Source organism: Durio zibethinus, chromosome 28 (genome assembly GCF_047325235.1).
Source record: "Durio zibethinus cultivar Kanyao isolate XHJ-2024 chromosome 28, ASM4732523v1, whole genome shotgun sequence".
NCBI lineage: Eukaryota > Viridiplantae > Streptophyta > Magnoliopsida > Malvales > Malvaceae > Durio > Durio zibethinus.
Window position 1 is genome coordinate 2834868 of NC_143189.1, and position 11522 is coordinate 2846389.

The 11522-nt window shown below is 33.3% G+C and overlaps 2 protein-coding genes across 2 annotated transcripts; one reads left to right on the forward strand and one right to left on the reverse strand.

Annotated features, from left to right (window-relative positions):
- Positions 1–213: 213 nt before the first annotated feature.
- On the forward strand, positions 214–4113 carry LOC111281333 (uncharacterized). Its single transcript, XM_022869061.2, has 4 exons — positions 214–426; positions 1312–2437; positions 2542–3636; positions 3720–4113. Exons 2-4 carry the CDS (start codon positions 1448–1450, stop codon positions 3756–3758), a joined length of 2124 nt encoding a protein of 707 aa, XP_022724796.2. The 5' UTR covers positions 214–426; positions 1312–1447; the 3' UTR covers positions 3759–4113.
- Positions 4114–5156: 1043 nt separating this feature from the next.
- On the reverse strand, positions 5157–10190 carry LOC111281255 (uncharacterized). The gene is made up of 8 exons (XM_022868953.2): positions 9861–10190; positions 8950–9027; positions 7160–7538; positions 6948–7024; positions 6803–6839; positions 6248–6461; positions 5716–6133; positions 5157–5623 (listed from the first exon to the last, which is right to left on the reverse strand). Exons 2-8 carry the CDS (start codon positions 8995–8997, stop codon positions 5483–5485), a joined length of 1314 nt encoding a protein of 437 aa, XP_022724688.2. The 5' UTR covers positions 8998–9027; positions 9861–10190; the 3' UTR covers positions 5157–5482.
- Between the last annotated feature and the right edge of the window lie 1332 nt (positions 10191–11522).

Genomic DNA, 11522 nt, shown 5'->3' on the forward strand with positions numbered 1-11522 from the left:
TTAACTCTTTTCCCAAATGTTTCTATTGTTGAATGGATTTTTCGAAATTTATAACTCCTTTTCTTTTACCCGGCTTGATAGTCATGATTCGTGCTAAAGGCTATACCTATATGTAATAACAAAATATTGTAAAAAATAATGAAAAAAAAAAACAAGGCGCGTGATTCAAACGCGACATGCAGTTATAGGCCAAAGCCAGACGTCTTTAGCTGTGTCTAACACTACTCGATCTGTCTTTGAAGTCTCAAATTCATATTACATGGAAGGGAAGCTAATGAAAAGAAAAGTGTAACAGTGTCCAACCTCTCTCTTTCTCTCTCCCTTCTTAGCTTTTCTTAACTCATTCTCTAAACTCTTGCCATCATTTTAGGACACCCTAAAGCCCTAAACATCAAAGAACTCACCCATTTCTCCCTTACTCAGCAGGTGTGTCTTCTGTTCTTTTGTTTCAGATAATGTTCTTTTTGATGCAAAAACTACTTCTTCAAGAAATGTTTATGTTGTTTATAGCTTGAAAGGAACACTGGGTTTATGCTGAAGTTAAAGATTCTTTGTTTATTTTTTCTTTTACTTTTTGTCCTAACAATCTTGAAAAAGAGATGAATTTTGGGCCCTGGTGTTAGTTTAGAGATGTAGTGCATTATGTATTGGCTGTTGGTAAGATCCAACAATTTATGACTATCTTTAAGGTTTTACCAATTCTTCATCAGGTTTGTTATCTTTTTTAACTAGAACTTACTTCTTTTGGTGATGCCAATAATCAGTATGGCAGAGTAGATAAAATTTAGATGATATAATCAACGCGGTTTTCATTTCATTTTTCATAGCCTGAATTTAATGTCGGTGTCCACCTATCTTAAATGGAATTCAACACAAATCTTTGCCTGGTTGCTGGGGAGACATATAAGAATTCTGTATGTACTTCTAGTTTTGATTTACTATAGGGTGGTTGACTGAGATTTTTTTTTGATTGTCAGATCACAGATAATGTCAAATTTGGTACTTCCAAAATTTAAATGTTCAATTACATTTATGTGGCACTGAGGGGAGCATCAATGTTTGTATTTTTTTTTTCTTTCTTCTTTTCCATAATCTATTATCTGAGAGCACTGAAGGTTTTCAAGCTCAAGTATTTTTATATAATTACTCAATATTTGGTCACAGAGCTTAAACATTTTGAAATTCATGCGTTTTGCTGTATTTTGTCATGTTTAGCTTGTTTAAGCTGAGATTAGGGAGATATAAAGTATATTGGGTGCTCATTGCAGTTAGTATAGGTTCTTCAAATAATTAGTCTCAGCATATTTTCAGGTGTTTTGCCAGAATTTTCACATGGAGTCTTTACCATGGTGTTCTCATGCAACATCTATCATCAGCTATGTCTTGTTTTGAATTTCTGAATTATATCAAGAAGGAAAGTTGCAGAACTTCTTAATTGTAAAGCGTGATGGAGGAAAGGAAATTAAATTTCAGTGCACCACTGTTATCTGTGAGGCGGTTTTCTGAAACATCTGCCTTTTCAGATAGAGATAAGCAGAAGATAATTGAGAATTCTCCTCCCACTACACAACAAAGTCTCCCCTTCTGTAACTCGGATGTGAGTTTGGATCAGGTGACAGAACCTGTTGCAGTTCCTTTTGTATGGGAGCAGATCCCTGGGAAAGTGAAAGGTGGCATTGAGCATGAGTTTCAGGCTAATAAGGGAGCTTCTGGTACTCCTAGGCTTCCGCCAGGGAGTTTGGATGTCATAACATATCCTGTGGGGAAATACTTTGACTATCAGAATGTGGTTAGGCTCCAAACTGAAACACATTCTATGGAAGATCATGTGACTAAACTAGACAGTTCAAACGAGGGAATGAATGAGAAATGCATCTCAGAGTCTGAGAATGATGATGATGTTTATTCTGATGCACTTGATACCTTGTCCCCAACTGATTCAATCTCCATGAATTGTAGTATAAGTAGTGGCACTGGTGCAAAACCATCAGGAACCTTCTCTACAGATCCACTAACTCGGGATTTCATGATGAGTCGCTTTTTACCTGCTGCCAAGGCAATGACTCTGGCGATACCTCAGTATGCTTCAAGGAAGCAATCTATGGCACCTGAACAACCTAGAGAGGTTAAGAAAGTGGTTGATGGGGACAGGAAACCTCCTGTTAATCAATATGAGTCAATTGTCATTCCACATTATAACCAGGATGTAGATGAAGAAGAAACAGAAGATGAATATGAGGACTATGACGATTCTGGCAATTTATCAAGAAAAGCATGTGGCTTGTTGCCTCGATTATGCTTTAAGAACACTCTGCGCCTCGTAAATCCTGTGCCAGGATTAAAAGTTAGGACCCACTCTTCAATGTATTCTACTCAGGAGGTTGTAAAACCTGGCAAAGATACCTACATGAAGTCTCGCAGCCAAATTGTTGAGAAGGTTGATTTTTATATTTTCCTTAAAATCACTATTCAATGCTCTTGCTATAAGCATTAGAGATTCTAATATATTGCTTATGAATTTACTATTTTGTATCTTTGCAGCATGCTTGGGATGTTGTTCACAAGAACAAATCAGTTATTGGAGTTCAATCCCCCAGGCTCCCAGAGAACAAATTGGATAGTGCAGTTCAATCACCCAGGCTCCCAGAGGACAAATGTGATATTGGTGTTCAATTTCCTAGGCTCCCTGAGATTGGGAAAAAGCTGACGTGTCAATCAAATCGGTTTTCCAGCTCAAATGACCAGCAGATAGTGAATAGGTCACCTCCCAAAAAGCTTCCAGATGGTGCTCACATTTCTCCCTATCGGAGAGCGAGACCTCAATCTCCCTTCCGTGGAGGGGGGTTTCTTGGCATGCCCAAAGAAGCTGAGAAATTCAAAGCCAATATGTTGGTTAAGTGTACCAGAAGCAATAACAACTCGCAGGAAGTAGTACCCTACCAAAGCACCAGAAAAGGGTTAGGTTCTCTGAGGCCTGCAGTTGAGAAAACATTGCATGTAGATACCGTAAATTTTGCGGAAATTGCAAGTTCAAATTCCAATTCCTCAGATACCAACGTACAAACGGACTCCACAGGAAAGCATTCTGATACCTCACGAGCGAACAGAATGCCGGAAGAACCTGCTATGGTAGAATCTTCTCTTCAAGATATAAAAGGTCTCAATCTTTTGGATGGAAAGGAAATATCAGAATATGAAATTACAGGGTCAGTGAATTCCAGTGGATCTTCTTTCTGTGACAAACCTTATCTCAAAGTTCAAGCAGAAATTATAGATTGCTTCAGACAGAATGGAGGACTGGATCAAAAATCTAAGTCCTTAGAGCGTATAAAAGTTAGAGCTGATGCAAATCTAACTGTTAATGATGATGATGATTTGAGAGCAGCTGATCAAGAAGCTAAGGCTGGTTCTTATTACTCTCCCCTTCCGCCTCCTTTACCAAAAACACCATCTGAGTCCTGGCTTTGGCGTGCGCTGCCTTCAGCTACGTCAAGAAATTCATTTTCACAGTCTTATAATGGCACTCGATTTAATCCTAAAAAACATGAACCTAAGATACCTGCTACTGATGATACCAAGTGGGAAACAATTGTCAAAACTTCTTACTTGCATCATAATCACGTCCGCTATTCTGAGGTAATTTTATCATTCTTTAACAATGATACTGTCTTCTGATGGGAGTTTCATTTTCTAAATACTAATACTTATGTCCTTAACAGGAATTAGTAACTCACTTTTCTCAGCAATCCAAAACTTAACAATAGAGGGGGCACCATTGAATTCCTTGCATTCACTGCCTTTGTTTCAGCAGTTTTGGTTCAAAATGGTCAGAGCTGGTTAAGATTTTGCAGCAGCCTACCATTTTTTTCTATTTTTCTTCCTGGAGTTTCTCCTTCCATTTTCCTTGTATCTTATGCTAGGCAAGTGGATTTGTTAGCTCTTGATGTACAAGCTTGTAAGTTGTTCGTTTCTTTTCCCTACATCAGCCATCAGTGCAGAAGCGGAGGCAATTGTTACATCAAATTCAGATTCAATCTTGTATCGGCCAAAAATATAAAAATTTTTGGATATAGAAGGCTTCTTTGATATATAACATACTTGTTATGGGCTTCCAGCAGTATAGAACATTATCATCTCCAATAGGCTAGAGCATAGGGAACTCGGAATAGAAATGGTTCAAGTATATCTGTATCGTTTATTTTCTTGGTCTGCCATCTCGTTAATGAATTGGAATTTGAAACTTTACAAAATAGTGTGCCGTTAGGGAGCCCATGCCCTCTAGAGCTTCAATTCAATCCTCATCTTGAGCCCATAATTCTTTTGTGCCTTAAGCCCATAGCTTTATCTTATGCTTCCAGCATTACAACCAGGAAGATCCTCGATCCTATTAGTCTAAACAGTAAAATGACAATGTCCAAATGTCTGTGGATTAATGATTGCGGCCTGCAGGAACTTTAATAGCAGAGCTCACCTAGCTCTCTGACCGAAGAAAGAAAAGAAAAAATGACAGACAATGGGCCCATAGAATCACAGTTGGTCTAGACTCTACAGAGCGAAGCATCCATTTATGGGCCTGTTAAGCTTGCCAAGTTAGTTCTAACAGTCGATGTATATTCATAATTTATGTAATCCAGGCACGTTGTAGCTAAATCATTGTTTCGAGAACAGAAAAGTTGAATCTAAACAAGGTTCATCATATTAAGTAGCCTATAATTTCTTTTTCAGTGTACGTAGATTCTAACTAAATGATCTTAATTATTACCATCCAATACAAGTCAAAAACATGCATGAACATGACCCCCAATAACAAGTAATTTAAAATATGAGTTAATATTACAAGTAGTCTTTGATGTATTATATAAAATATTTATTAGATATTTGGATTTAAAATTTTTTTAATATAATACTTATAAATTTATTAACTAATATGATATCCATAGTTAATATAATTAGCTTTAAATAATAATATGTAATAGATAAATAATTTTTTAAATATTATATTAATTAATATATTTATAGTTCAGACACTAAATATTTTTAAAATTTAGATATCATATTTAATATTTTAATATAATTTAAGAGTTATTTGTGATATTATTCTTAAAAATATTAATGTTCATGCATGAATGATATAGGAGAAGATATGTACGAAACACTTAACAAATTGTGTCAATCACCAACCTTCCAATTTCCTAAGATTGAGTACTCTTATCTCATTCAAAACTGATTTAACAACAAAAATATTCAAATGAAGAACAACAACAGTATGCTCACAATGGCTCTAGGACAAGTACTTGAAAGATCTCACTTCCTGTGGGTTTCTTTTTACATGGTCAGACCCTTAAGCACTCAGCCTCATTCGGCCTCGTTGCAACATATAATTAATTTGTGTATGTAGACCAAGATCTTCATTTTGGACAATTCTTCTGAATCTTTTTGCTTAGTTGTGGATTTTATCCTGGATAAATATATTGAAGGCTAGCTAGGAAAGTGAAAGCTGGGTGCTAATTTCTTGCCTGCCTTTACAATGGATCTTCTCATCATCAGTTCCAAATCTTTGGCTTAGTCTTAACTGCAAATCAGGCAACCATTCGCTGTCCTTCGGCAGTTTATCTTGGTTCAGCTGCATTTCAAATAAAGAAAGAAAAACATTTGAAAAACAACTTTTTTTAATTATATTTATATATAGTCAAACTTCTGCAGCAGTTATTCTACCTCCTCAAACTCTGTTCCACAGCTCTTGAAGTTGATCAAGGAATCGTGCTTGTCTGAAACAAATTGCCCCAGCATCTTCTTGTTTCGAAGGTTCCCTTCGGTTGGCCTTATGGAGTAGCCTCCCCCATCTGAGCTTGGTCTTTTGCAAAAATAATGTAACTGAGATTGCGAGCAGGTATTGGCAAATGTGTCCTTGGTCATATTTCCATTAACGTTCCATCTATTACTAATCATTTCAAAAGGATGCCACCTTTTCTCTTCAAGAAATCGACCTGACCTGATGGGCCCAAGTCCCATGGTTGTAACCATTCCACGAGTTTGGTTTGACTGTCCTTGGTTGTAAAAGGCAGCTGATTTTGGGAAACCATTTTCTTGTCCACGAGCTTTGCTTATGAAAGGATTTTGTAATAATGGGCTCCTATAAAAAGAGAATTAATATAAGCATACAAATTAAGTGCTTTAATTGCTATTCAAGTTTCAGCATTAGAGACTTGAGAAATTCCTCGTTTCCATGGCTATCTATTAATGTTACCTTGGAAAGCTAGCTTTGAAATCTAATGGTCGTTGGAAGAGGGGAGATTGGAAACGAGTTCGAGTGATGTTGTTTTCAAAAGATTCTCCGGCTAAGACAATTCCACCATTTTCCATTCTGAAATGTTGATGAGGATAGGAGGTAACAGCTTGATGGTGCAACATGCTCCGGAATTCATCCCTTCCTTGAATTGCTCTATTAGTTTGACATAGAACTGCATTAACAAATACAAAGTTAATTTTATGAAATTAATATAATAATAATAAGTAAGTTTTTATTTAATATATTAGTTCTTATAAATTTTTATGACTTACTTTTTTTAATTAAAACTAGTGAAATAATTAAAATTAAAAGAATTAATTTTTATAAATAAATAAATAATGCACTTTTAAAGTAAATACTAATTATCTTTGAATTAATTAATTTTTGTTACATTTTAACCATCTTATTGCTTGTGGTATACAGTATTTGGTATCTTTTTAATAAACTGTGCCCAGTATACAATGAAATGACAGTAGTAAATCATTTAATGAGTACAAGCAAAAGGAATTTCACCTTGTCCAGACTCATCAAGCTTCTTACTTCTGTACATCTGAAACAGGATTATAGAGATATGATGTTAAAAAATGGATTGAAAAATTGAAAATTAGGGCAAGGAAATATCAAATCAAAATGTTTTTTTTTTTCATCATTTTTGCACCTGCAAGTGACTTTTTACATGGGCAATGTTAAGTCCCCTCACATTCATCAATTGAAGAACTAACTTAGGAGTTGCTCCTGCAACAAAACCCAAAGAAATTAAGTTTTAGAGTAAAATAAACTTGAAAACCTTTTTCGTTTTGTTTATCTTTCTTAAATCAAATGACAACAAAGTTAAAAAGCAATAAACAATGATGCAATATTTGAACTTACTCTCTTGCCCACCAAGCCTTTCAACTGCATGCACGAAAGAGAGATGGAGATCAGGAGTCCACCGAAGCCGAGGCAATTTTGACCTAACATATTGCCTTACTGTTCTTCTATCATTGCCTTCCTCTCCCCCATTGTTATTGCTGGAAGTCCCTTCAGTTCTCTTCTCATCCTCTTCAGCACTAACTTCACCTTCCTTGCCAATACTATTATTATTATTATTATAAGAATAATATTCCTCTTCGCTTCTAGCTTCTTCATTCAAGTCGAAGGATGAGCACTTCAGGGAAGAAACAGCAGACAAGTTTTCGGCCTGTTCTTCACTATCGACCCTCTTTTCTTCATCATACACCTTTGTCATGCCTTCGATCATTGCTTTTTGCTGATAGAAATGAAAAGAATGGAAAAGAAGAGAAAGGATATTTAAAGACACATACAAGCTGCAAAATGATACTATTGTTATGACCCAAACTCCTTGACAATCATCGGGCAAAACAACATCACCATGGATTTTATTGATTAATGCCCTTATTGCCTAACTGTCGAACCTGTTTATTCTATACGTGCAAATTGTTCAAGTTGCAGCTGAATCCACTCGTTTTTTTTTTTTTTTTTTTTTCACATTTAATCATCTTTTATGAATAATAAAACACATATACTTCTATGCAACCTACCAATTCCAACATTAATATAAAACTTGGACCATGCAATAAAATAAAAATTATGAAAATGAGTTTCTCAAAATTCTTCTGATTGTTGGTTTGGAGCAACTATACACTGACTAAAAGTAAAAAAAAAAAATCGAAGAAAATATTGAAAGATGTCAATATTTCTATTAAATATTTAAACATATTCCCAAAGTGCATTTAAAATCTTTATACTACCATGAAAGCTTCCATTTGTCAAAAAAAAAAAAAAAACTTTATACTACCATTTATTTCCCAAAGATAGTTCTCTTCTTATAATCATAGATATAGCACAACATATAGAGCTCCCATTTGCTGAAGTAGAAATGTTGGATTTAGTTGCCTTTTAGACCTTGCCATTATATATGCAATGACTTCATAAATGAAAATTAAGACAATAAACCTAATTAATGCAGCACTAATCATCTAATATGATATTTCTTACCAGACCCCATCACTTGGAGACTTTAAATTTGTTTAGATGAAGTTATAAAAAGTAGCAATAAGTAGCAATCCCCAACATTAGCTGTGGTTTAAAACATTTCAACGGTCGATCTTGTGGATGTGAGGATATTTTTTAGGTGATAGGTTTAACTGCACAAACTTATTGCGGGCTGCAAAGCATTTTGTCATCACATTTATGGGTGGAGCCATTTGTATAAACAGCATCATCCACCTTTTTAAATGGAAGTAGTTTCAAATTAATGAGTTTTTGGCTATGAAGAATGTGGTGTTTTATGCAAGTAAATTAAACGTAGACGAATTACAACATTCGACTGGCTCTCTCTCATACAAATACACAAATTTCATCCAATAACTTACTTTAACTATTATAAATATATATATATATATATATAAGAGATCAATTTATATAATATAAAATTTTTTTAGTTTTATATTTTTTAACTTTTGATTTTAATAGATCTAAAGGATAAAAAAATAAATAAAAATAAAAAAAATGTTTGATCTCATTTTTTTTAGATTTATTAAAATCAATGGTTAAAAAAATTATAAAACTAAAAAAATTTTACACTATGTAAATTGATTCTTCCCATATATATTAATGCATGACAGAAAAAAAAACTGAGGGTCATATGTCACACTTACATATGGATCTAAATTCTTGCTCGATTGAGACAGTGAAGCCAACCTCATAGATTTTTGTAACTTCTAGGCATCCGATTTCTGCAGAAGTGGTGGAGTTGTCAAAGTAAGTAAAAAAAAAAAATTGCAGCTATATTATGTTGATCTAATAAAAGTTAAATCTGAACAACTTCGTACGAAGATATATATTGGGTTATAACATTAATTAGCAAATAGTAAGAGTGTAATTCATAATCCGTATGTTGTGTAGGAAAAATTTAGTAGTGACTTTGGATTCTGATCTATGCTTATAGAATACGAGTACTTCATTGAAAAACAAATGAGAAAACCCCAACTGCACTGCTGTTTGTTATTAGAGCTGAAGGGGGAAGAGATCAAATAGCTATAAAGAAGGAAGATTAATTTGTCATCTGTAAATATTGTTGATATTTTATTAGAATCAAAGCAGTGATGTACTTGAGTTTAAGTTTAATTATTATAGGAACCTTATAAGAAATAATAAATAAGTATGGAATCCAATGAAACCAGTACCTAAATCCAATGAAGTATACATTTTTTCTTTTAATGTAAATTTAGGTGAAGATACAGTGGGAAAAGAATCAACGTTATGATAAAATAAAAGTTTATTTCAGAAATGATAGACTTCTGAAGAACTGGAAGGCATGCAGTTCATCTCTAGGATACTGGTAAAACATCATCTTTCATTTATTCATGAAAACCCTTTCATTTCCTTCCAGAATACTTGTAAAAAATCTCTTCTATAAACCTGGCTTTAAAATTTGAAAGGCAAAAATCAACCCATAGATTCAGAAAAGAACAACACAATTAACTGGCCTAAAAGATTTTCAAAATTTGAGTTAAACATGGTGGAAAATAGAAAGTGGAAACCAAAAGAAAATTAAGAAATCAATTACCACAAAGAAATCATGTCTTTTCTTTCCTTTCCCCTCAAAGATACAAACCATATATATATATGCTGAAGATTCCTGATGCAGACTCTATTCCTTCCTTCCAAGTTGTTGATCATCAGATAACCCTTTCAACTTTGGAGAATAGAAGAGGAGGATACCTAGAGAGAGATTGGAACCAACTTGGTAGTCCTTTTAAACAAATGATCAAGAGAGAGAAAGAAGAAGAAGAAGAAGAAAAAAGAAGCTGGGTAAGGTTTTTCAATTGGTTTTCATTGAACCGTGGAATTGAAGTCATCAAAATTTATAGTATTTTATATAAGACTTCATCGTCATGGTTTTAAACCAAAAACAAACAAAACAAAACAAAACAAATCAACGATATTTTGACACTCCACTTGTTCTCTTTATATGATAAAATCATAGTCTCTCATCACATTATAGATACAGATCCGACTGTTGCATATATCATGTGACCATTTCACCTTTTTTTTTTTTTTCCATGAACAATGAATTCTCCATTGACAGTTATCTCCTTGTAAAAACCTATAAAAACTCTTTTCCTAATATCTTTTTCTTTGGTGATTAAAGTAATTGTTTGACCTTTGTTGATAAGGTCTTGATTTGGAGACTCCTCTCGTTGTTAATATTATGATTAACAAAAAAAAAGATTTTTATAAGATAATTAAACATGGGTTTTTGTAAGAAAATGTGGGGGCCATTTCTTCATCAACCCATCAATTTCTTCCTACCTAAACAAAGACTTTTTGTTTTTTGTTTCTTAAATCATGGTAGCATATACTTTTGTCTTGTCCCCATGTTCTTATTGTTTTGGAGTCCACATCTTTAATTTTCTGTGCAAATATACGTTGTTATATATGAATTTGATAATATATAGTTCATAGGGTTTTCAACTAGGAAAAAAAGGATCCTCCTCATAACACTAGAATTATTGTGGGGTCGCAATTGGCTAGCATGAGCTAGAAAACTTAGTCAATTTTGGTGGGTCTCGTGTATTCAAACGAGTCGCGCTCGATCACGTTCCAAACATTTTTCAATTTGCAAACAGCAAAGCAAATGAATAATGAAGAATATTGATACATACATATATATTATTAAAATAAGTTATCTTACATCTAATTAAATTTTAATAATTTATAATTTTATATTCAAGTTAAGTCCTTTTATTTATTACCAATTATAATAAATTAAATATTTAATAAAATATCAAAATTAAAAATTTTTTTTATTATCTTTTTTTAATTTATCACATGAAAGACTTCTTTTATTTTTACTTTCACGTGATGTAACTCTATTAAAGTGGATTATAACATATATATATATATATAAGAATTTGTGAAAAAATATAAAAATATAAAAAATTTGTTTGATTGAATAAACTTGATTCAGAAGATAAGAGTTCAACATCCTAAGGTGGTTTTTAGCTCTACCATCTGACAACCCCAAGTGCATTATTAATTAAATTTGTTCTATATATATGGATCTAGAAATCTGAATGGGAAATGGAAATTAATGAGGATGGTGGATATAGTTTGCAAGCAAAAGGACATAAACCAATTTCCTATATGACGATAATATATACTATATATTAAGAAATAATATTTGTTTAATCTTTTTCGTCTACATCAAAAGGGTTTACTTTCCAAG